General features: G+C 44.2%; 2 protein-coding genes across 5 annotated transcripts in view; both read right to left on the bottom strand.

Moving 5' to 3' along the window:
- The window catches only part of LOC147020292 (Golgi pH regulator-like), an 80,567-nt gene extending 69,669 nt beyond the window's left edge, over nt 1-10,898 (bottom strand). The window contains exons 1-2 of one of the 2 annotated variants that reach the window (XM_085895588.1): nt 10,677-10,898; nt 7,766-7,836 (exon numbers count right to left, since the gene is read on the bottom strand). In XM_085895588.1, the coding sequence (XP_085751714.1) occupies nt 7,766-7,807 (42 nt within the window). In that variant the 5' untranslated portion in view covers nt 7,808-7,836; nt 10,677-10,898. Of the gene's footprint in view, nt 1-7,765; nt 7,837-10,494; nt 10,617-10,676 lie in introns of those variants that run through there. The other variant, XM_085895589.1, reaches the window with a different exon arrangement.
- Nucleotides 10,899-13,508: 2,610 nt separating this feature from the next.
- ARMC10 (armadillo repeat containing 10) lies at nt 13,509-27,091 on the bottom strand. 3 transcript variants are annotated; one of them, XM_085895564.1, is made up of 7 exons: nt 27,070-27,091; nt 23,000-23,140; nt 22,651-22,817; nt 19,641-19,775; nt 18,219-18,395; nt 14,109-14,255; nt 13,509-13,888 (listed from the first exon to the last, which is right to left on the bottom strand). In XM_085895564.1, exons 2-7 carry the CDS (start codon nt 23,130-23,132, stop codon nt 13,631-13,633), a joined length of 1,017 nt encoding a protein of 338 aa, XP_085751690.1. In that variant the 5' UTR covers nt 23,133-23,140; nt 27,070-27,091; the 3' UTR covers nt 13,509-13,630. The 3 variants fall into 3 exon arrangements, with proteins under 3 accessions (XP_085751690.1, XP_085751689.1, XP_085751691.1); XM_085895563.1 differs by lacking the exon at nt 27,070-27,091 and adding an exon at nt 23,263-23,506 and having other exon boundaries at nt 13,510-13,888; XM_085895565.1 differs by lacking the exon at nt 27,070-27,091 and adding an exon at nt 23,263-23,506 and having other exon boundaries at nt 13,512-13,888; nt 14,184-14,255.
- Nucleotides 27,092-27,187: the final 96 nt, after the last annotated feature.

Raw genomic sequence — 27,187 nt, 5'->3', positions numbered from 1 at the left:
CTTCCACATTCTAATACATCACCTTGTCAACATTGAAATGGAGTCAGCCATAAAAACTGCATTTCCTCCAGAGAAAGTTGCGAGAGTCGACACTGACTATTCCTTGTGTATTATTTGCCAAACAAAAAGTGCCGCAACATTAGTTCAGAGTCCCAGTGCCCACAAGAAGATATTACTCTGTATCAGAGAGCGAGCTAAGTACGGTGACAGAGACTATCCCGAAATCAGCCGGTGACTTGGAAATGTCTCCAGCCAGGACCTGCAGGAAAAATCTGCATCATGGCACAGGAAATGTCAGCAGAATACTGTTCATGCTGGAATGCTCAACAGAGCAAAAGGACACTACGAGAAACGATTATCATCCAAAGGAATCCATGATGAAAAATCCTCTCGGGACTCAACTACATTGACACGCTCTCATTCAACCCCATACAAGAGTGATCTGTGTTTCTTCTGTGATCTTGGAGCAATGCGTACCAATTCACTACATCTACTCGCCACTGGAAATGCAAGTGTTTCTCTTAAGGAAGCCATTGCAAAAAGTGGAGACGAACAGCTTCGTGTGAAGCTCAGTACTTCAATGAACCCCACAGACACGCATGCCATTGATGTTAAATACCACAAGCGATGTTGGGCAATTCATGTAACAAATGTTTGGCGTGTAAAGAAATCATCAGAAGTTCCTCAAGCCAGTATTGTCGTTGAGGTTGCAGCAGAAATTGAGTTCCTGAGCCGAGCAGATGGCATGATGTTGGATGGAAAGATCCTCAACATGGGTGAACTCATAGACTCCTATAGAGAAGGACTGGAACGTCACAATCTCGGGGTTTGTACCTTGAGTCTGAAGGATTAACTTGAGTCCGGGGCTAAAATGACTTCTAGAAGGGCTAGAGACATGATCTCGGGATCCATATAGGGGTTTTTGAGGACGGCGAGTTCAATAGTGTCATTTTCAACACCACCTGAGGTCATCTTCAAGGTCAAATTATTGAATTTTGTTATTTTTTTCCCGTTTTTGTGTCTAACTCATAGAGGAAAACTTTTGTAAAGTCTATGACAAAACATGACATTGTGCACCTACTGCACCGACTTACTGATTTATATCATCGTTAACCAATGTATGTTTTGTTTGTTTCTCTTTCAGAAACTGTCCAGCTGGTGATCTCACAGGATCTTTGTGTTGTTTCCTGCTTTGGTGACAATATGCCACGTCATTGCAGCTGCTTTGGTTGTAGAGGAAACTATGATGGGACGCCTCATGTAAAGGTCATATCCTTCCCAAAAGATCCTGCGGAGAGGGAGAGATGGATATTGGCAATGCCAAATGATAAAGAAAGCTAGAGGTGCTTAAAGGATATATATATATATATATATATATATATATATATATATATATATATATATATATATATATATATATATATATATTTGTGAGACAATTCAATTGTGATTGGGTGTCAGTTAGGGGTGGCAAACGACCCAAAGAACCACCATCAATATTTCCTGGAGTACCAAAATTAGCTTTGAAGCAGGTGACCTCAGCCCCACGCCCAACATCATCTTCTACGTCAGAATCAAGAGCTAAGAAGATGCAGGCAGCTGATGAGGCTGCAGACAATATCCAAGATTTCGACCACTTCTGTGCTAAAATCAGCTCCTATTTTCCTGGCTTTAACGTCATAAAAGACCAAGAAAACCTTTACCTATCAAGAACTGATGCTACTGGACAAACTGTCAAGCAGTTCTTTCATTTCCAACAAGTTCACTCACTTTTTGGATTTCTATTCTTGAATAGAGTTGAGAAAGATGGCATTGAGGTGCCCAAACAACTTTTTCCTTTGCAGAAGAACAGCCTGCTCTCAAAATGGTCCCAGATTAGATCCATAACTGACCAGGTAAACATCTATGAATGCACAAGCAAGAAAATTCTTCATCTTGTAATAAGCCAGCTCTGTTGGATGACTGAGGCACACGAGCTTCCTCATCTCACCTTCCTTCTGTCGCAGCTGCATCTTATGTTCAAACCTCTTGATCGTCACCGATTTGATACTGATACTATGATTTTCGCAATGCAGCTTCACAACATTCACCCAGTGCATACAAAATGATTTGTCGATCCGGCTTAATCATTCTACCATCAACAAAAAAGGTAAAACAGATGCTTGCTCGTAGTCAGCAGGACTCCAACCTCAAAACCTTGTTCGACCAGCTTGTTCGACCAGCTTGTTCAAAACCTTGTTCAAACAGCAGCGTTTGGTCAATTTAATGTTTGACGAGGTAAAGCTGGTCGAGACATTGCGATTTTTGGAGGGCATGTTGTAGGATATGCTCAAAATGCAGCAGCGGGTGGTGAACACGAAATGCTTGCTTCATATGCTATGGTTGTTGAAGTTGCCTGCTATTTCGGTGGTCCACGCTATATTCTGCGCATTTTGCCCTGCAAAAAACTAACTGCCAATGAGCTGAAGGAACTCCTTATTGAAGCTGTATCAGCTGTAGTTGGTGTTGGCGGTACTGTGATTTCTTTGATATGTGACAATTGCAATACCAACCGCAGTGTTTATTCAAAACTTGGAGGACCAGGAAGTTGCCAAGTGCTGTCAATTCAAGAGCAATCTATGTTCTTAGTGTACGACTACGTGCACATCTTCAAAAATGTTCGCAACAACTGGATTACTGCAAGACACTATCATTTGTCGTAGAAGGTAATGAATACAAAGCTTACTGGAGTGATATTCAGGTTTATGAGATCGACCGGGCTACTCCTATTCGCTTAACCAAGCTGACGCACACCGCTGTTTTCACCAAGCCCCTTCAACGCCAGAGCATACCATTGGTATGCCAAGTGTTCAATGACAAGACTGTCGCTGCTTTAAAGACCTTCAAGGATTCACTGGGCATCAGCGAAGGCACAATCATCCTCACCCAGATAATGAGCGAGTGGTTCAAGATGATGAACGTGAAAGACCGTTTCTCAGCTATCCATCTGCGCGACGAATCCAGACAGCCTTGGACAGCAGACTGTACAAGTTTCACTGGGCTGGAGCAGGCCTGCCAAATTATATCTACCTGTGCATGGCAAGGAGGTGGTGGTCGTAAGCTGAGGCTAACTCAGCAAACTGCTGAAGCCTTCACTGTGTCCACACGTAATAATGTGGATGCTGCCAAATTGCTTCTGGCAGAGAAAGACTTTGACTACGTTCTTCCTGCTATATTTGCAGATGAAGCCTTGGAAAAGTTTTTCAGCCAAGCCAGGCAAAGAAACGGTGGAAACTTTTACATTGACGTAGTTCACATTATGGCTGCAGCTAAAATTGTAAACGTGCAAACACTCATTAAGCATGACATTATGCCCGAATCTAGTTCTCGTGTGTTTGATTGCGACAAGAACTGTACAACTTCTATAAATTCAGATGAGCGAAGTGAACTCATTGACGAGATTACTCCTCAAGACTCAGGATCTCTTGGGGTCTGACGATGCCCTTAAGCATAAAGTAGTTTATTTGGCTGGACACCTTATTCATAAATATGGCGATAGCACTAGTATGGAGATCATTGATGATGAAGATGGTAACGAGGTGTCATCCTGAGTTTCTAGATAATTTGAATAGAGGTGAATTGAGTGTGCCAACTATGTCAACCGTCTTTTTTGTACATAATGCCTATAATTTGTATGACAAGACTAAAATGCGTTGCCGATTTCATTTTGCCGAGCTGTTATCCTCTGTTGATGCACCTTTAGCTAGTAGTTATGCTGCATGTACTACTTTAGCTAACATTCTATTGAAAGCTCATGCCCTGAATGTAAGTGACAAAGAAAAAGCTTTGGGATGCTTCAGGAGGCAAGAAAAGCTCTCCAACTAGTGATAGACATAGACATAGTTGTAATAGGCATAGCGTTGTGACATGCATGTAATGTTTATGTAATATGATATATGACAATAAATATCAAAGTTTGACAGCTCTACACACTTGCATCTTATAACAATCAGCCATCTCTCACCGTTTATGAGTTAGACACAAAAATGGGCAAAAAATACCAAAATTCAGTAATTTGACCTTGAAGATGATCTCAGGTGGTGTTGAAGATGACAGTATTGAACTCGTCATCCTCAAAAACCCCTATATGGATCCCAAGATCGTGTCTCTAGCCCTTATAGAAGTCATTTTAGCCCCGGACTCAAGTTACAAACCCCGAGCATGGGAGGTTCCAGTCCTTCTCTATAGGAGTCTATGGGTGAACTACAAGACACTTTCACTGCAATAAGATCTGCTAACAACGTGACCCATCCAGAATTCCCCCGCAAGGTAATCAAGCAACTGCTGCAGAACGAAATACCCAGTATAGAGTTCAACAAACCGAAGCGCATCAATGAGCCAGAACGTTGCACAATCAAAACTACCAGGAATGAAGCCATTAACCGGATGGAGGAAACAGAGATGGGGATGGAATCGGACATGAGGGTGCTATACAAAGCATCTTCAATTTTGAGGAGAGCGATACGCAAGGCCGACAAATGGACATTCACTGGAAACTTATCTGACTCTACGAGCGAGCATGTTCCAGAAGAACTCTACATATTTTATAGATGGTTAATCCAGGGCCCAAACACAACATTGTCAACAGACAAGGAATACTTCGTCGTCAACAAGCATGCCGTCAGTCTGGCACAAAGTACTGTGGCAAAGTACTTGTCACCACAACAAGAACTGCAGAGAGCTCGCAGAGCACTTTACGACACGGATCTTACAGAAATACAGGAAAGGTGATGAAATTCACTTGGTTTTTGACTGCTATGATGTTTCCTCTTCTTTGATGACAGCCACTCGTGATAGACGGCAAGGCAGCCAGCCCGTGGTATCCTATCACATCACAGACACTACAAACATAGCCAAGGTGTCGATGAAGCAATTACTGGCGAGTGTGAAGACGAAGATGGCATTAACTGGTTATCTTGCTGAGAAGATGTTGGAAAGAGCAAATGCCATGGGGAAGCACATGGTCGTGGCATGGGGATCACAGCGCAAAGCAACTCGTACAAACATGGCATACCTCCAAAGTGACCAAGAGGAAGCAGACACTAAGCTCCTCTTGCACGCTGTCGATGCAACCAGTCATGGTGCATCCAGTATTGCCATCCACTCCCCAGACACCGATGTCTTCATTCTGGCACTTTGGCAGTATCCAGTCTTATGCAGGAACACAACTTTTGTTACAGGGACAGGACAAAAGTTCCACACCGTTCCCCTCCAAATGATTTACCGATCTCTGCGACCGATTCAAGTAGCAGTTTTGCCGGGACTCCATGCTCTGAGTGGAGCAGACAACACCGGAAGTTTCGCCGGAAAAGGCAAAATGGCTTTCTGGAAGGCTTTCCAACATGCCAGTGATGAGGTCATTACTGCACTTGGATCCCTGGGAACAACATCACACTTGAGTACTGACACACTGAACTCCATCAAAACGTTCATCTGCTCAGTGTATGCCCCTCAAACACTGCTCAACAAGATAGACAAGCTCAGATGGTGGATGTTTTCACAGAAACAATGCCAGTCCGAGAAACTCCCTCCAACACGTGATGCCCTCGAACAAGCCATCAGTCGTGCCCACTTCCAAGCCATCGTGTGGTTCAATGACACGACACTAAAACACGACATGGCTGGAAACTTGAGGAGGCAAAATGGGTTCCAGTCATGACCACTCAACTCCCAGCACCAAAGTCTGTTATTCATTTCGTGAAATGCAACTGTTCCAAGTTGAGATGTCAAACAGCACGATGCACCTGCGTGAAAGCAGGACTCAACTGCACAGACATGTGTGGATGTTCCAGTCTGGAAGACAACTGCGAAAACTCGCACCACTCAACAGACGACAACGAGGATGAAGTACCAGACGAACACGATAACGATGATGACAGCAACGAGCTCTTTGGATGAGAGCTGACTGCCATGGGACTTATGCATACGTATGAACTCGGGGGTAGGGTTACATTTTGAGGTACATCTCGTTGAATTATCAAGTGAATGATATGTATAAAATATCAAAAGAACTAGTGATAACATAGGTACGTTGCGATACTATTCATTAGCAGATTGGTGAGCACAATGTTGAGAAAAAGGTACTTTCGTGAACTGCGGACGGTGAAACCGAAGTCGAAATATGGTCAAAATTTTGATTTTTGTGTAATTTATTCATGATATGGCTCTTATATTGAGGAATAAATGACCTATGAGTATGCAAAGGTTCATGCCAGTCAATTTGATACCAAATATGACAAAATTGGTGGTATATGGAGGGGTCAGGGTGACATTGTCACTTTTTAAGCAGCATAAAATAGTCATTCTTCAAAAAATGTTAAATGTGTTCAAAATACACGTCTGCACCATTTCCCAGAGTGCCAACAAGCTTTTTTTATTAATCATTAGGGTCCACTTGAAGAGTCCAGCATGGTGGTTTGCTTTCATACCAAAAATCCCACGGGACTTATGATGCTCCCTGACTATTTAGTTTTAATGGAAAATTTGTAATTTTGACCGATGGCCATGACCCCCAAAACTTCGGACCATACCGATCTTCACAATTATGCATTTTTCACTCTAGGAATGGGTAGGATTATAAGTGACAAATAGAATAAGGTTCACTGTAAGCTTAGTTTGAAGTAAATCAGATCATTTTTGACGAAGTATTGAGAGAAAAACAATTTTGATCTTTTCGTGGCCTTGACCTTGACCTTTGATCCAATTGGACCCAAAAGTTAATGGGGTCATCCAAGGTTCATTGCCCACCTGTGGATTAAATTTGATAGTGTTTGCTAAAGCCGTTTTGCCGTAAAGTTGTTAACAGACAGATAGACAACAAACAGACAAACAAACCAGACGATTACAATATCCCACTCCCTCCCTCCGGGAGGGGGCGGGATAAAAAGCAATTCCCGATTCAGTCAAGTACTCTTCAGGAGAATTTGATCAATGCAAACAACCTCAGCGGTATAGTTTGCTGGAGCTATCTTTTTTTTTTTTTTGAAATGATTTTTTTTTTCCATCAACCGCTGTCACAACGGGAACCCAAGGGGTTCACGGGTCGGCTAGTATTTAATAAAAGTACGCCTGTGTAATGATTATCAGTCAAGTTTTTTGTGAACTAGCAGCATATCCATCACACACAGACACACCTCCTCTAAAAGGAATACAGATAAGAAAAAGTACAGCCATTAACAACATGCAGACACAGACAGACACAGGGTGAAGCAAACACAAATGATAAAACAGAGGAGTGATCATCTAGTTTGGACATAATGCACCATCAAATGAAAAAAAAAACAATCAATTTAAGGTTAAATTCTACAAAAAAAAATTTTTATGCTGAAATCAAGACAACTTTGTCAAACCATTCCGAAGGTTCGTGGAGTGTACTCATTGAGCCATTGGGAATTACAGCGAACCTCAAAACAGAGAAAAGTTATGGACACGGACACACCTTCGACCAAATCCATATTCAAGGAACAAAATTAACTTTTGGTAAAATCGGATGTAAAAATGTTATGATGACTGTCGAACCGTGCGCAAGGCCGTTTGATTGCGCAATATTAAAGCAGGCCGCCCAGGAGAACTACATTAGTTGGTCTTCACATGCAAGCATGCACCCCGTCCCATACCCAGTACAAGCAACAACTTTTGGTTAATATGAAATAGCCTGAAGAAGAAATTTGTTAATTAAAAATTCTTCCTCTGTTAATCTGCAAATTTCCACTAATGTATTTCCCACCTGAGATGTGAACATGATAAACGAATCCAGCAAAAACGACATCCTGCTCCTGTATTTGAGATTCTAAATTCCTGTCCCAAACAAAGGAAGGAGAGGAAGACAAAGAAAGGACAAGGATGGTGATTAAATCATGATTCCAAATGATACAAAGCTCAAAGCATGCAAGCTCATTCAAAGAGGGTGTGATGTAAGAATCGACAGAAACATGACAGAAGTAAATAGACATCTGAAATTTATTCATTTAATATGTTTAAAGCAAGTTTTACTCAGCGATTCGCACTAATTATTATAATTCAACTATTTCTTTGCAGAAACGAGTTCCTGGGTCTTGTACGACAATTAACTATGCCTCGAACCTAGGGAGCACACGACCTTTGCGATTTTCAGAGGACAAATTGTTGGCCAATTGGAAGGTGGAATCAGCCAGCGTCAGATAGCTCAGAACCTTGGCATTCCGCTTTCTTCGGTCAATCGGGTGATTGTGCGATTCACGAGCGAAGGCAAGGAATCCACAGCTTCCCGTTCTGGTCGACCTGGGCCCTCAGAATGGTGTCTTGGAGCTGTCAAGCTGTTCATTAAGAAAACTCCCCGTTGCAAGGCAACAGATGTTGCAGAGGAGGTCCAGGTTAACTCAAGAACGGCAGTATGGTACCTTCATCAACTGGGCTACTATGGGAGAGCAGCAAAGAGAAAACCTCTTCTTAGACCAGCCAACATTCAAAGGAGAAAGAAGTAGGCTAACGAGATGGCCAACAGACCCTTGGAGTTTTGGCAAACTGTCATTTTTTCCAGGTGAGTCCCAATTTGCTCAATTTTCTGATAGTGGACACATATAGGTCTGGAGACTTCCGAGTGAAGAGTTCTCTTTGAACCGATGACAGACATCTGTCAAACACGTTGGTTTTTCAGTGATGGTGTGGGGAGCAATCTGGAGCACTGGTCGGTCAGAGGCTTGTGGAGTGTGTTGGAAACATCAACTCTACGATATACATTTCTTTCATTGAGGATGGACTTCTCCCCGTGTTCTCCACTGGTCAGATGGTCAAAAACAACACTCTGTTCATTGGAAGATGGAGCTCCATGCCACATTGTGAAAAAGACCAAAGAATGGCAGGACAGAAATGCGATCAAGTGACCTCCATGGCCAAGTCAGTCTCGTGACATGAATCCCATTGAACACCTCTGGGCCATATTAGATCGAGCTGTGCGGAAAAAGTCCAGGAAACCAACATCACGGGAAGAATTGATAAACATTTTGAGTGGGCAGAAATTCCACAAGAGAAAATTTCAGAACTCGTCAGTTCTATGTCTGAAAGAATAAAAACATTGAAATCTGTAAATGGCAAATCTACTACTACTAGTGTATGTATTAAAATGGATCAAATACACTTCACATGTTCAATAAATACATTCTTTTAAATCATGGTGTCTATTTACTTCTGTCGTGTCTCTGTTATATTGTATCGTTTTTTTTGGTCCCCATCTCAATGGTGAAGAATCACTTTTAAAACTCCAGTATCTGTATCCAGATTTTCACCAAAATTTAATCATTTCTTCCATGTTACGCACCAAACATGTCGACCAAATTGAGCCTGAATCCATCCACAACGTTTTGACATATCATACTATCATGCCGTTTTTGGCCCCATCTCTAAATGGGGAAAGAATTGCTTTTAAAATTATTGGATTCGAATTCAGATCTCGACCAAAATCTAATCAATTCTTCCTCGGTCACACACACAACCTGTCCACCAAGTTTCGTCTGAATCGATACACAACTTTTTGAGATATCCTGCTCTCAGACAAACAACGAAAAACCACTCATAGAGAAAAAAATCACCCAATGATCATTTATAGATGGATCCGGATCCGGATGAGGATCTCCAACAAAATTGAATCCATTAGTCATTGTCACACACCCATGGCCATGCTGTCCACGAAATTTCGTCAAAATCCCTCCACAACTTTTTGATACATCAAGTAACATCGATTTTGGCCCAGTCTTTCAATAGTGAAAAAAAAATCACTTAAAAAAATTCTAGTATCTGGATCTGGATTTCTAGTATCGGGACCTCAGGCAACATTCTATGAAAACCAGTCCGGCAGGGCACGGCACGGCACGGTACCAGTCCGGCACGGTACGGTACCAGTCTGGCACGGTACCAGTAGGGCACGGTACCAGTCCGGCACGGCACAGCACGGCACGGTACCAGTCCGGCAGGGCACGGCACGGCACGGTACCAGTCCGGCACGGCACAGCACGGCACGGTACCAGTCCGGCACGGCACGGTACGGTACCAGTCCGGCACGGTACCAGTAGGGCACGGTACCAGTCCGGCACGGCACAGCACGGCACGGTACCAGTCCGGCAGGGCACGGCACGGCACGGTACCAGTCCGGCACGGCACAGCACGGCACGGTACCAGTCCGGCAGGGCACGGCACGGCACGGTACGGTACCAGTCTGGCACGGTACCAGTAGGGCACGGTACCAGTCCGGCACGGCACAGCACGGCACGGTACCAGTCCGGCACGGTATGGTACCAGTCTGGCACGGTACCAGTAGGGCACGGTACCAGTCCGGCACGGTACCAGTAGGGCACGGTACCAGTAGGGCACGGTACCAGTCCGGCACGGTATGGTACCAGTCTGGCACGGTACCAGTAGGGCACGGTACCAGTAGGGCACGGTACCAGTAGGGCACGGCACGGTACCAGTAGGGCACGGTACCTGAGTTTCAATCCAAACAAATCCCGCTGGTGAGAATCAGTTAGAAACTCCCAAAGAATCCATATCGATATCACAACAATCAATTAAGTGTCACGAGACTTGGAAACATCCTCATTCCTTCATGAAACGCGATACAATATGTGCGGTGTATACACGGTTCATCGTTTACTTCAGACGTTCACCTTCATGAAGCGTCTAAAAAAGCAAAAACGCTTGTGAGATCGATCTCTCCCACGAAGTCGGAGCACGGAACATATCAAGAGAACCTGACGACGGGTCGTCGCGCCGTGATCGCCAGCACGTTGTGTCGTGACGTATTCACCGACACAGGAAGACGGAATGAAAAAGATTAATCACAAAACCGGATCCTTACGTCACAAGTCATCTCCCTCACGAAAACTACCGGAACCGGAAGCATGACGGCACGTGCTGTGTTAACAGTACATATCAATTTATACACCGCTCCACTCAAGATTTTAACGTGACAAATACAGGAACGATAAAAACTTTCAGCATTTACAAACCTACATGAGGGAATTATTTTGTTGCGTCTCTTTAACAGACATTTTCACCTCTCACCGGATTTATATTTTTATCATTTAAAAAAGGTTCACACACAACAGCGTCATGCTGAATGTGTTTTCAAGTTCAGAAAATACATTTGGACGACGAAATTTCTAAAGTATCCCAGAGTGAAGTCAAACTAGCAGAACAAGTTAATTATTGTGTATAAAAACCCAAGGTCACACAGTTGTCCATGTTCACTCGCCGTTTGAGATGCGCCAACATGGGGGTGCTGCACCCTGAGGCACACCACAGTTGAGGAATTTGGGGTGCTGTTGACTTATGACGTAAGAGAAGGGACGAGGAAAAGTGAGGGGGGGTTTAGGATGGGTGGAAAGCCAGGAAATTAGACTTTGTGGCACGTCCTTCCAAATGAAGGAATGAGAACAAGATAAATACTACTTACAATATTACAGAAACCAATCATCAAAATAAGTTGGAGATTAAAATGATTATATATATTTCACACAAGCAGAGCCATGCTACCCCGTTGTCTCGGGTCACTCACCTGCATTTTAAAAATATTTTTTTTTAATTTACGGATGATCGACGATAGACGTGATGACGTCAGCGAATGACCGATGATGTCATGACGTCAGTACGCCTCAGCGGTGACGTCACACGTCGCCATGCAAACGAATGTAAAAATTAGAAAATCTCCAAAAATTCCCACACCTGTCCGTCTGGCACGATCTCACATCGCCCATGCTGTACATTAGACCACAGAGCACCGCATGCCGAAAGTGGCGATAATCCGTCCAGCAGTTTTGGAGGAGATACGTCCACAAAATATGGCTTAGCGTATTAATATAATAATAATAATACCAGGGATAACTCCTTTTAATAATTTAATGTGTACATACAAATGACAGCTAATTATACATGGAGGAATCAAATGTGAACGGTTTGTATGTGGACGTAAAACAGGAACACATGGGGAAAATTCCTGATATATATTCAGATTTTCCAAATATTAGGAATGATGCTTTCCTCATTGAACTCTACAGCATTAAGCAACGTATACTGGGTAAAACAATGACAAAAGGTGACATTCAAAATATGCAGAAAACTTTTTTAAAAAAAAAATAATAATAAATAAATAAATAAGTAGAGAGAACCTAATTATTGTCCCCCAGCCCTCCTCATCCCGATTCCATCCCATCTCCTCTTCCTGCTCCCATCCATCCCCCCCCCTCCATCTGCTGCTGCTGCTGCTGCTCCCCTCCTTCTGCTGCTCCCCTCCCCTCACTGCTCCCCTCTCCTCTCCTCTCACTACTCCCTCCCCTCCCCTCTCACTGCTCCCTCCCCTCTCCTCTCACTGCTCCCCTCCCCTCTCACTGCTCCCCTCCCCTCTCACTGCTCCCCTCCCCTCTCACTGCTCCCCTCCCCTAGCCTCTCCCCTCACTGCTCCCTCCCCTCTCCTCTCACTGCTCCCCTCCTCTCTCCTCTCACTGCTCCCCTCCTCTCTCCTCTCACTGCTCCTCTCCCCGCTCCTCTCCCTGCTCCTCTCCCCGCTCCTCTCCCTCTCCTCTTACTGCTCCCATCCCCTCCTCTCACTGCTCCCCTCCCTCCCCTCTCACTGCTCCCCTCCCCTCTCCTCTCACTGCTCCCCTCCCCTCTCACTGCTCCCCTCCCCTCTCACTGCTCCCCTCCCCTCTCACTGCTCCCCTCCCTCTCACTGCTCCCCTCCCCTAGCCTCTCCCCTCACTGCTCCCCTCCCTCTCCTCTCACTGCTCCCCTCCTCTCTCCTCTCACTGCTCCCCTCCCCTCTCCTCTCACTGCTCCTCTCCCGCTCCTCTCCCCTCTCCTCTTACTGCTCCCATCCCCTCTCCTCTCACTGCTCCCCTCCCTCTCCTCTCACTGCTCCCTCCCCTCTCCTCTCCTCTCACTGCTCCCCTCCCCTCTCCTCTCCTCTCACTGCTCCCCTCCCCTCTCCTCTCCTCTCACTGCTCCCCTCCCCTCTCCTCTCCTCTCACTGCTCCCCTCCCCTCTCCTCTCCTCTCACTGCTCCCTCCCCTCTCCTCTCCTCTCACTGCTCCCCTCCCCTCTCCTCTCCTCTCACTGCTCCCCTCCCCTCTCCTCTCCTCTCACTGCTCCCCTCCCCTCTCCTCTCCTCTCACTGCTCCCCTCCCTCTCCTCTCCTCTCACTGCTCCCCTCCCCTCTCCTCTCCTCTCACTGCTCCCCTCCCTCTCCTCTCCTCTCACTGCTCCCCTCCCTCTCCTCTCCTCTCACTGCTCCCCTCCCCTCTCACTGCTCCCCTCCCCTCTCACTGCTCCCCTCCTCTCACTGCTCCCCTAGCCTCTCCCCTCCCCCTGCTCCCCTCCCTAGCCTCTCCCCTCCCCTCCCACTGCTCCCTTCCCCTCCCTCCCCTCTCCCCTCTCCTCTCACTGCTCCCTCCCCTCTCCCCTCACTGCTCCCCTCCCCTCTCCTCTCACTGCTCCCCTCCCCTCTCCTCTCACTGCTCCCCCCCTCTCCTCTCACTGCTCCCCTCTTCTCCCCCTCCTCTCCTCTCTGGCCTCATGAGGTACTCAAACTGTCAACAGGCCTTCTGAGTTTCTCGAAACCAATGTTTTACTCTGCATTTAATCCACTGAGGATTGACCCAACCCTGAAGCTGATGTCAGGGTTAAGATGGTTCTTGAAAGCATAAACTTTCTGCAGGAACAGCGATTGTTCAGCCCAGAGAAAGCAGTGCAAAGAGCCTGGCCGTGCAGGCAGTTCATATTGACTTGGTTTTGGAATCAGATGTACAGTCAGGGTCAGAAATCTCTCGATAACATCTTCACTCGAGTCTTCATGCAGGAGAGACAGCAACATGTCAGAAGAGACCTGTTAACACATGATCAAGCATGTCAATTCAAATGTTAATGAAGCATGTCAATTCAAATAACTTGCAAAACAATTCTTTAAACTGTAGCAACAATTAAATATTGCTCCAATTGTGTTACGAATCTACAAAACTGGAACATGTCTTGAGCAGAAAGGATTCACCATGTAGCTGTTTTACAACTTTTATAATCAGTGTCATCTTTGCCAACTGTCCAGGCACCTGTTTGGGACAAGGACATAACAGCACCAAAACACAACCTCCATCCACATTCCGTGGGCATGGGTAGAAACTTGCCTCCAGGTCCAACATCTCTGCCTGCATTGCTTGGTCTCCAGCAAGGTTTACCAGCAGCTTTAGCACCTGCACCTGCAGTTTAAAGTAGTCAATGAGGATGTGTAAATGTAATTAATCACTTTCACATGCAGTCACTCTCTGAAAGACTTTACAAATGTTCTCATTTGCATCCACTGTATCAAAATATATCAATATGGAGAACACATTGGGAAATTAATTTGGCATTCTCGTCTGAGCACGTAACTCATATATGTCTGATGTTGGGTTAATGGCGAGAGTGGGGGACTTGGGATCCTAGGATCCTGAGTTCAAATCCTGCTTGGCTGTTGACTTAATACCAGGTGGGGTTAACTCGGCCTGTCATCCTTCCGATGTCGGGAAAATGAGTGCCAGCATGCTGGTATACTGTGTTGGAGTGGCGACCCGTCCAGGATTGTGCCCAATTGCCAAGGAGACTGCTTAGGCAGCACCAACGCTCTGCACAGAGTATGGTCCCATTGGATGGATGGATGGACATAACTCATGATGGTGGAATCTCAGGTTCAAATCTCACATACCATGTCGATTTGTCCATTTGAGCTGCTGAGAAAAAATAAAAATAAAAAACTGGACAAATCCAACATCCAACAACTTCTGATTAAAGGCGTTCCCATTTGTAATCCCATTCAACTCGTATTGAACAAACCTCAACCATTTCGTGCAGAACGGTCATTGTACACCCACCAAATACAGACTGATGTTGAAATATTATGCTCGTGCACTTATTCTATTTTGCCCTAGACATGGGTTAAAGCAATTTACCTCTCAAAAGATCATTTGCTACCATTGTCCTTCGAAAAAAACTTTTGTACACATTGTCGAGGCTTGTGACAGAGCTCGAGCAGAATGGAATGGAACAAAATGGAAAGGGTGAAACAACAGCAGAGTAGAGGTGAGAGCAATATCAATGGGAAGGGGAGAAGGCCACATGGGGTTAACAAGCTGCAACGCAGCGGCGAATGCGGGGATGAAATGGAAAAAGAACAAACCAATCCAACAACAAATGAAAAGAGGTGAGGGAGAGGGGGGACAAAAAACAATAACCTGGAAAAGGGGAGTGCTTGGGAATGGGGTCACTTGAGGTCAAAGAGATAATGAGAAAGGATGGAGGATGACCTGAGGTAGTGAGGAACAGCCGTCTTGAAGCTTTGGAGAGAGGAATGGGACTGAACATACTGGAGAAGTTGATTCCACAGGTGAGAGAAAAGAACAAAAGAGTGGAGACGAACAGTGAGCCAGATTTTTGGAACTTAACATGAAGAGGGCCACTAGCAAATTGTATGCAGCTTCCAGAAACCTGGGAGAGACAGTCAAGGAAGAGCAGAGGGTACAAGACCAAAACAAGGGGATAGAATACAGAGAGGCCACCAGCTTGTCTGTGATGCAAAAGTAACAGGCCCAGACACACCTTTGTCACAGGAGATCGCAATAATTTTGAGGGCCTACTTTCCACGGCATCAATGGCAAGATGTGTAGCAGGGGTGCCAGCCCAAAGGGCAAAGCAGTACTCCAAGCTGTGAAATGAAGGTCTCGGGGGTTGTCAAAGGTTCAGATTGGTCAAGGAAAGACCTTACACAACAGAGGATGCCCAGTCAGTGGCTTGCTTTCGAGGTGCACGAGTGAGGATGTATGTGTGTTGAACGTAGAATGCGTGGCATGGTGCCTGTGTGCGAGGTACAGTGCCTTCAGAAAGTATTCACACCCCTCGACTTTTGTCACATTTTGTTGTGTTGCAGCCCAAATTTAAAATGGATCAAATTGAGATTTTTTTTGTTACCGATCTACACAAAATACCCTATAATGACAAAGTGAAAACGCGTTTTTAGAAATTCTTACAAATTCATTAAATAACAAGTGGTGCCAGGCACAACAAATCCCACCCATTTAAGGCATAAAGTTATTTTGGGGATAAAATTTAAATTTGATATATCCTTAACCTGAATGTTGATTATAAGGAATATAATAAGGAATATTTTAGTCTTAGTTAAGCTTAGTTTGAAGTAAATCAGATCATTTTTGACGAAGTTATGAGCGAAAAACGATTTTGATCTTTTCGTGACCTTGACCTTTGATCCAATTGGACCCAAAAGTTAATGGGGTCGTCCAAGGTTCATTGCCCACCTGTGGATTACATTTGATAGTGTTTGCTAAAGCCGTTTTGCCGTAAAGTTGCTAACAGACAGACAGACAAACAAACCGGACCATTACAATATCCCGCTCCCTCCCTCCGTGGGGAGGGAGGGGTGGAACAACAAGCTGGGAGGGGACGATGGTTCGCGGGAATTATTTAACAATGCCACGATAGGTACAATTGAGTTCGTCGAAGCTTTTGAGGAAGCCCTACCGTAAAAACCCATCTCTTCCGTCAATATTGACCAAATCAAATTGGATTTTTTACATGTTGTACTTATGGACATTACGCACAGCTTCAAGGAAATGAAATTGCGAGAAAAAAAAAATCGAGAAATAAAATTAAAATAAATAAAACGTTCAAGCGGGTGTGGCTCCGCTCACAAGGGCCATGGGACGCACCTCATACAAAAAGACACAACTCGACCACGATATCTAGCTTGTGTCCAAGTTTCATCAAGATTGAATCAAACGTCACGGAGCTATGCTCTGGAGGGAGTCACAAACAGACACAACGAAAATAGTGGTCACTGCTGGCGCCCACGAACCAAAAAGCTGAAATGTCTTGCGTAAATAAGTATTCAACCCCCGGAGTCAATACTTTGTAGAAGCGCTTTTGATAGCGATCACTGCTCTGAGTCTTCTTGGGTAAGTCTGTATCAGCTTTGCACATCTGGATTTGGGGATTTTCTTCCATTCTTCTTTGCAGATTTGCTCAAGCTCTATCAAATTAAATGTGGAGTGTCGGTGAACAGCAATCTTCAAGTCTTTCCACAGATTATCAATGGGATTCATGTCTGGGCTTTGGCTGGGCCATTCAAGGGCTTTCACGTTCTTCTTCTGAAGCCTGTTCAGTGTTGCTTAGGCTGTATGCCTGGGGTCATTGTCCTGTTGGAACGGAAATCTTCGCCGCAGTCTCAGATCTTTTGCACCCTGAAGCAGGTTCTCAAGGATTTCCCTGTATTTGGCTCCATTCATTGTTCCCTCTATCCTTACAGGAGTGACTTCTGTCTGGCCACTCTCCCATAAAGTTTAATTTGTGAAGTGCTGCAAAGACTGTTGCCGTTCCAGCAGGTTCTCCCATCTCAGCCAAGGAACTCTGTAGTTCTGTTAAAGTGCTTTTCACTTTGTCATGATGGGGTATTTTGTGTAGATCGGTGACAAAAAAAACCTCAATTTGATCCATTTTAAATTCTGGCTGTAACAACACAGAACGTGACAAAAGTCCAGGGGTGTGAATACTTTCTGAAAGCACTGTGTATCTTGTTTTTAGCCCAACCACTCGAATGGTGAAGATTCACTTTAACTATTCTCGTAGCCAGATTCGGATCCAGATCATCACCAAAATCTCATCAGTTTGTCCTCGTCACACACCCAACCTCTCCACCAGGTTTTGTCCATAACTTTGAGAGATCCTCTTCACAGACAGATAGACAGACAGACACAGGGGTGAAAACATAACCTCCGCCCATCTTCGGTGGCAGAGGTGACACGCAGTTGACATACATTAATCCTCAAAGCACTGACTACAATTTTATAAGACACAGGTCCAGTTTATAATCATAGCACTTGGATACATAGTACTCTATCCATCCAACACTACAACCAATCAATCCCACCATCTACCTTTTGAGCTATGCAATAAAACTTAAATTTTATACTTCTACTTACATCACACCATCTAAACTTCATTTGCACAAAAAAAATATTTAAATGGTCTTTTAACTCCAAATCTTATGGCATTGAATGAAACTTCACTTCTACAAGTTTAAGACCAACCAAATTTGCATAACAAAATCATTATTAAAAAAAATTGACTTCTGCCATAAACCCAAAAGAATGACATCTTCGGGCTATAGAGGATACCTGCAGTGCGGTATTTTGGAGCTGTAGCATGGCCCATATGGCAGGCAGGTATGTGAAAAAGGAGTCATGAATCCGACCAGTCACGGTGACATTGGTGAGCACTCGCAGGGCAGCCAGCTGCACATCCTCCAGGGCTCCAGCCTCCAAACCCGCTTGGAATACATCAATGACGTAGGCCTGTAAGCCAGAAGACAACGACAATGGCAAGCAAGCATCTTTCAAGTGTTCCTCACACAAAAGACAACTTGTTCATGTTTTATTACTTGGCGGGAAATTTTTTTTTGCCAAGTATGTTGGTCTGCAGCGTTTGTCTGTTGGGTAGTCGATCTAGTCTACCCTTATTATCAGTATTTCCGTCGATATGTTTGTCTGTCTGTCTGTTGGGTAGTCGATCTAGTCTACCCTTATTATCAGTTTTTCCGTCGATATGTTTGTCTGTCTGTCTGTATGTATGTCTGTTCGGTCCAGTGCTCCGTTAATACAATGGCGATTTCCATGAAACTTGGTTAGTAGGTTCATACCATGACCGAGTTGTGTGCAAATGAGAACCGTTGCTATGGACCCATCCGTTGCCTAGCAACGGACCTTTGAAATTTTCAAAAAAAAATCTCAAAAATTAATTTATTCTAAAATAAAAAAAATCTGGCCACGAGCGACTGTGGGCAGTACATTCAGCCATATTGTCAAAAATTTCCAGCCGGATCCTATGAAAACTGTTGGAGAAGATAGACTTTGAATGAACCCTGGTCAAAAACAATAAAAAAACGAAGTTCGTTATATCTCAGAGACTATGAGTTAGATATACATGAAACTGGTATGGCGGGTTCATGTTATGTCCTAGTTATGTGTGAGAAAGAACCGTTGCTATGGACGCTTTTGTTGGCTCGTAACGGCTGAAAAACTATTAAATTCGACTTCATCGACTACCCATGTCCGCCTACCGGCTTGTCTGTTTGTTTGTCTGTTTGTCACACGATTTTTGGCCACGGTTTTCAAGCAATCGTTTTCAATTTTTTTATGTGTGTAGGTGACAGGCCAAGAACGGCAATGCTAAATTTTGGTGAAGACCCGAATCCAGATCCAGATCTGAGAATATTTTAAGTGATTCTTCACCATTGAGAGATGGGGCCAAAAACTATGAAAGTATGTTATCTCTAAAAGTTGTGGACGACTTGTGACAAAACGAGGTGCAAGAGTTGGTTAGGTGACAAGAACAAGCCGAATCGATTTTGGTTGAGGTCTGGAATTAGATCCAACCTATCAGTGGCATACAAAATGTCAACTATTCAACCTGGCGGAGATATGTTCTCTACGGAGAGCCGTTCCGTTTCGTCAAGTTTCCACTCTATGAGTGATTTTTTTTTTTTTTAACTGTTAAAAATGGCCATTTCAATTGAAAAGCAAGTGGAAAAGAAAAATAACCTGTAGGTGTTTCTGGTTTTCCACATTCATGGCGAGGTTGTTGAGGGCATTTAGAGCTTGGACTTGCAGCCTTTGTTCCGTGCTGTGGACATACCTGACAATGACAGGTAGGCCAGACAGCTCTCTGATGGAGTTCTGAACAATGACACAAACAAGAAATTAATATGTTGCTACAATGTGATTGTACTTTGAAATAAACACCACCTCTTTAGCCAGCAATCAATTTCCAAGCAATGATGGAAAAATTGGAAAATTTAACAAAACAATCGTATTCCTTTGTGGCAGAAGATAGTGCAACAAATGTGCTTTATGGAATTGTGGTTTCCTTGATTCGCTTAAGGAATTTGTAAAAATTGATTTTAAACTACAAGACTACCGAACGTTGGAATAAATATTTGTGCAGCAAGGGAGAGGGATGTCAACAGTTTTAGGGCTGGCAGGATTGTATAGAGGGATACACACTCGTTTCTGAGCTGTCGAGGATGGGTTTGAGTCTCGACCCAGCTATAAACTGAGACCCTGATCTTCAGCGTGTAAGGTGTAAGGCGAGGCAGCAATGTGTGCGCCGTCCGTCGGAACGACGTTAAGCCAGAGCATGCAGACGGACACTCGGTGTCCGTACTTTGTGTCCTTTGTGTTTTTTGTGAAGTCAAATCGCCCACTGCCTTTTTCGCAGTGTAGGCGAGCGAGTTATTGTCGGCACCTTGAATGTTTAGTGGAGTGAAGGTGTTTATTTTTTGTATTCATCTCCAATGAGGAGCGCTTATTGGAAGGAACGTCCTTTATGTGTGGTGGTTTTCAATTTTTATATCTTTGGCGATCTTCTCTGTCTTCGTTGCTGACGTACATTGGCTCAGTCACGGCACCTTCAACGGACTTCAACTGCAAATAGACCTCTTCCACTTCCTCATCATTGGTGAACTTCTCCATTGCCTCCTTCAAGATGGCGCCACTCGATGGACACGGCCCATACTGCTTGAACAAACGGAGGTCATCACTTCTGTCAATATTGAGGAATGCGAACCGAGCCCACAGGAGCCAAACAGCCATCTTGAAGCTACCTTGCATCAGCACGCCACCGTCTTCCTTTTCCAAAACAAATTTGCTTGCCTGGAGCTTGATTAACTTTGAGACGCGCCGTCGGTCTTGTATCCAAAGTCAAGGCTCGTGGAAGACATTAAAGTTAGACGTAAAAACGGTCCTCCCTTTAACCCAGCAGCCACTGGAAAGAGAAGTGACTTGAGGTCACCAGCAGCTTCCTTGCGGTCTCTGCCAGTCAGACGACACCTCTTTGCGCCACTTTCCCTCAACTTCTGCCGGTTTCCCCCATTCCCGAACATGTTTACGATCCACTTTGAAGTTTGCGGCGGCCGCTCGCATGTTGAATTTTTTTGCATACAGTTTCAACAACAGAGTTTGTATTTCCTTTCATGTTTCCGGTGCATCTGGTTCTCAGGATGCTTGTTCGGCTCCATTGCACCGACCAACTGAGAGCGGAGAACACAACTCAGCTCAATAAGGGGCGAGGATCTCGCACGACCGCCTTGCTTTGTTTTACATACGAGCCGCGCCTACCCGTCGCTTCGCCGACGGGTTTCATAGAACAGAATGTCACTCTTCATAAAAACTGATTGCATGTCCATCTCCGAGTCTCAATGGGGATGTAAAATGAAGTGAAACACAAACATAAAAAGGATCTTTTATAACACATAGTTGTTGTTGTTGTTGTTGTTTGTTTGTTCCTTCCATGTACTATTATATATTTACCTCCACCACCGGAGGTGAAGGAGGTTATGTTTTCACACCTTTTTGTCTGTTTGTCTGTCTGTGTGCATGATATCTCAAAAAGTTGTGGACAGATCCGGATGAGACTTGGTGGACAGGTTTGGTGTGTGACAAGGACGCACCGATTATATTTTGGTGAAGATCTGAATAGGTAGGCGGGGGTTGAGTGGCGTGTGGGGTGTGGGGGGGTGAGGGGCATGTGGAGTGTGGGGGGTGAGGGGCATGTGGAGTGTGGGGGGTGAGGGGAATACAAGGGGTGTGTGGGGGTGTGGGAGGTGAGGGGTGCGGGAGGTGAGGGGTGCGGGAGGTGAGTACGTGTGGGGGTGCGGGAGGTGAGGGGCGTGTGGGGTGCGGGGCGTGGGAGGTGAGGGGCGTGTGGGCCGTGGGGGTGTGGAGCATGTTGGGGGTTGGTGGGGTGGGAGGTGGAGTTGAAGGGGTAGTGGGGGAATAAATAAATTGTTCCCACAGCACTAAAAGTAGAAAAGACTGATCAACCTTCAGTTGGTGAAATGCATCCCACGTCTTGCCTCTTGCTTTGTCTGGTTTCCAACACCCAGCCATTGTGACCGATAACATCGATGAGAAAAAGCATTTATCGATCATAAATGAAACAAGTCTGGAGACGGCGATGGTTCACGAGCAATGGACACGGTTCGCCTTTTTTTTTTTTGACCTTCGAGGGGACGCCACGGGCAAACTGGCGGGAATCGGGAAAAACGTGAATGATGAAAGTTGTAGTACTCGAAGAGCACTACTTGGATACCAACTTTCATTCAAAACAGCTGAAAACCCTAGGAGCTCGATGCCCAATTTCTTGATTTTTTTTGACATTTTCTAAGTTTGTGACCTTGTGACCTTGACCTTGTGACGAAAATGAAAAATCGAGCTCCGTGGGGCTATGCAGGTGCAATTGGGCTAACCAAATACTGAAACCCCTGCCAGATTCGACAAACCCCCTCGGAGAAGATGTAACTTGAAACCGGCTACCCCCTAAAAACACATGTTTTTTGGGTGTGGCTCCGCTCACAATGGGTGCAGCACGCCCATTCTCAGGAAAACACAACCAGATCATGATACAAACCTCCCACCAAAATTTTATCAAGATCGGATCAAAACCCACGGAGCTATGCTCGGGACAGACAGACAGACGGACAGACAGATACACACATGACGAATATAGTGGTCACTTACCGACTCGTGAACCAATTACATTCCTGACCCTTACCTGAGAGGCGGTGAACGCAGCGCTGTTTGCTATGGTTACGAGGATTCGCTCGGTGAGGTCATCATGTGGAGCCTGCTGGCCATCAACGTCTCGCAGGAGGTGTATGAGTGTGTCCAAGTGCTTTGGGGATAACGTTCCCGGACTGCTGTTTGTCAATGCTGCAGCCTCTGGGTGGAAGTTCACGGATATGTCGACGATGAGTATTGAGTAGTCGTAGTAGTATTAGTAGTCGTAGTAGTATTAGTAGTCGTAGTAGTCGTTCAAGTAAAAGAGGGAATGAAAAATGATCAATAACTGTGAAGCTCAAATAACATACACGACTCAAAAAAATCTCCATCAACGCACGAACCTGTGGTCAAGGTGATCCCACTGAAGGCGGTTTTGTGCGATCGACGCTCCGAGCTGCGGAGCAAGTAATACATCACACCCACACCGGTGGCTGCTAGGCCGAGGCCCCAGAGAGCCTTGTTGGTGAATAACATCACGTGTCCTGTAACACAGTACAGTGGGAAATAGCGACGTAAACACACACGTAAACACACACACACACACAAACACACACACACACACAAACACCAGGTCGGTACACGCGACAGGTTGGCATGTTCGTACCCGGAACACAACAATCCATCCGAGGGAGCGGGCGCTGCGAATCACCACCACACACTCGTTCGGAATGTTCGAAACGTACAAACGGAGATTAAAAATTATATAAATGCACACACATACATAGTACGTACAAACATCGACACACACATACATAGTACGTACAAACATCGACACACACATACATAGTACGTACAAACATCGACACACACATACATAGTACGTACAAACATCGACACACACATACATAGTACGTACAAGCATCGACACACACATACATAGAACGTACAAACATCGACACACACATACATAGTACGTACAAGCATCGACACACACATACATAGTACGTACAAACATCGACACACACATACATAGTACGTACAAGCATCGACACACACATACATAGAACATACAAACATCGACACACACATACATAGAACGTACAAACATCGACACACACATACATAGTACGTACAAACATCGACACGCACATACATAGAAGGTACAAACATCGACACGCACATACATAGAATGTACAAACATCGACACACATACATAGTACGTACAAACATCGACACACACATACATAGTACGTACAAACATCGACACACACATACATAGTACGTACAAGCATCGACACACACATACATAGTACGTACAAACATCGACACACACATACATAGTACGTACAAACATCGACACACACATACATAGAACGTACAAACATCGACACACACATACATAGAACGTACAAACATCGACACACACATACATAGAACGTACAAACATCGACACACACATACATAGTACGTACAAACATCGACACGCACATACATAGAAGGTACAAACATCGACACGCACATACATAGAACGTACAAACATCGACACACATACATAGTACGTAAAAACATCGACACACACATACATAGTACGTACAAACATCGACACACACATACATAGTACGTACAAGCATCGACACACACATACATAGTACGTACAAACATCGACACACACATACATAGTACGTACAAACATCGACACACACATACATAGAACGTACAAACATCGACACACACATACATAGAACGTACAAACATCGACACACACATACATAGTACGTACAAGCATCGACACACACATACATAGAACGTACAAACATCGACACACACATACATAGAACGTACAAACATCGACACACACATACATAGTACGTACAAACATCGACACGCACATACATAGTACGTACAAACATCGACACACACATACATAGTACGTACAAACATCGACACACACATACATAGTACGTACAAACATCGACACACACATAGTACGTACAAACATCGACACACAGATAGTACGTACAAACATCGACACGCACATACATAGAACGTACAAACATCGACACACACATACATAGTACGTACAAACATCGACACACACATACATAGTACGTACAAACATCGACACACACACACATAGTACGTACAAACATCGACACGCACATACATAGTACGTACAAGCATCGACACACACATACATAGTACGTACAAGCATTGACACACACATACATAGTACGTACAAGCATCGACACGCACATACATAGAACATACAAACATCGACACACACATACATAGAACGTACAAACATCGACACACACATACATAGTACGTACAAACATCGACACACACATACATAGAACGTACAAACATCGACACACACATACATAGAACGTACAAACATCGACACACATACATAGTACGTACAAACATCGACACACACATACATAGTACGTACAAACATCGACACACACATACATAGTACGTACAAGCATCGACACACACATACATATTACGTACAAACATCGACACACACATACATAGAACGTACAAACATCGACACACACATACATAGAACGTACAAACATCGACACACACATACATAGTACGTACAAGCATCGACACACACATACATAGTACGTACAAGCATCGACACACACATACATAGAACGTACAAACATCGACACACACATACATAGAACGTACAAACATCGACACACACATACATAGTACGTACAAACATCGACACGCACATACATAGAACGTACAAACATCGACACACACATACATAGTACGTACAAACATCGACACACACATACATAGTACGTACAAACATCGACACACACATACATAGAACGTACAAACATCGACACACACATACATAGAACGTACAAACATCGACACACACAAACATAGTACGTACAAACATCGACACACACATACATAGTACGTTCAAACATCGACATACACATAGTACGTACAAACATCGACACACATACATAGTACATACAAACATCGACACACACATACTACGTACAAACATCGACACACACATACATAGTACGTACAAACATCGACACACACATAGTACGTACAAACATCGACACACACATAGTACGTACAAACATCGACACACATACATAGTACATACAAACATCGACACACACATACATAGTACGTACAAACATCGACACACACATACATAGTACGTACAAACATCGACACACATACATAGTACATACAAACATCGACACACACATACATAGTACGTACAAACATCGACACACACATACATAGTACGTACAAACATCGACACGCACATACATAGTACGTACAAACATCGACACACACATACATAGTACGTACAAACATCGACACACACATACATAGTACGTACAAACATCGACACACATACATAGTACATACAAACATCGACACACACATAGTACGTACAAACATCGACACACACATACATAGTACGTACAAACATCGACACACACATACATAGTACGTACAAACATCGACACACATACATAGTACGTACAAACATCAACACACACATAGTACGTACAAACATCGACACACACATACATAGTACGTACAAACATCGACACACACATACATAGTACGTACAAACATCGACACACACATAGTACGTACAAACATCGACACACATACATAGTACGTACAAACATCGACACACACATACATAGTACGTACAAACATCGACACACACATACATAGTACGTACAAACATCGACACACATACATAGTACATACAAACATCGACACACACATAGTACGTACAAACATCGACACACAAATACATAGTACGTACAAACATCGACACACACATACATAGTACGTACAAACATCGACACACATACATAGTACATACAAACATCGACACACACATAGTACGTACAAACATCGACACACACATACATAGTACGTACAAACATCGACACACACATACATAGTACGTACAAACATCGACACACATACATAGTACGTACAAACATCAACACACACATAGTACGTACAAACATCGACACACACATACATAGTACGTACAAACATCGACACACACATACATAGTACGTACAAACATCGACACACACATAGTACGTACAAACATCGACACACATACATAGTACGTACAAACATCGACACACACATACATAGTACGTACAAACATCGACACACACATACATAGTACGTACAAACATCGACACACATACATAGTACATACAAACATCGACACACACATAGTACGTACAAACATCGACACACAAATACATAGTACGTACAAACATCGACACACACATAGTACGTACAAACATCGACACACACACATAGTACGTACAAACATCGACACACACACATAGTACGTACAAACATCGACACACACATAGTACGTACAAACATCGACACACACATAGTACGTACAAACATCGACACACACGACTTCCCATACAAGGAACTTCGACACAGGAGGACCTCATTCGGTCCAACAAAGCCTGCGCCAGTGTTGCCGAGCCGTGTGGTGGTTGTGGTTGTTTGAAGGTGTCTTTCCATGTTTTTAAATACTGAGC

This window comes from Eptatretus burgeri, chromosome 9 (assembly GCF_056783735.1).
Source record: "Eptatretus burgeri isolate ZD-2024b chromosome 9, Ebu_testis_v1, whole genome shotgun sequence".
Lineage (NCBI taxonomy): Eukaryota > Metazoa > Chordata > Myxini > Myxiniformes > Myxinidae > Eptatretus > Eptatretus burgeri.
Note: the sequence above shows the minus strand (reverse complement) of the source record. Positions and strands in the feature narration are given on the sequence as shown.

Bases quoted from the DNA above. Each gene is read 5' to 3' on its own strand.
- ARMC10 (XM_085895563.1), bottom strand. The intron at 18,396-19,640 runs GTTATTTTTCTT...TCTGGCTTACAG, and splicing joins AAAACCAGAAACACCTACAG to GCCTACGTCATTGATGTATT. The intron at 13,889-14,108 runs GTGCCTGGACAG...ATGTGTTAACAG, and splicing joins TATGTCCTTGTCCCAAACAG to GTCTCTTCTGACATGTTGCT.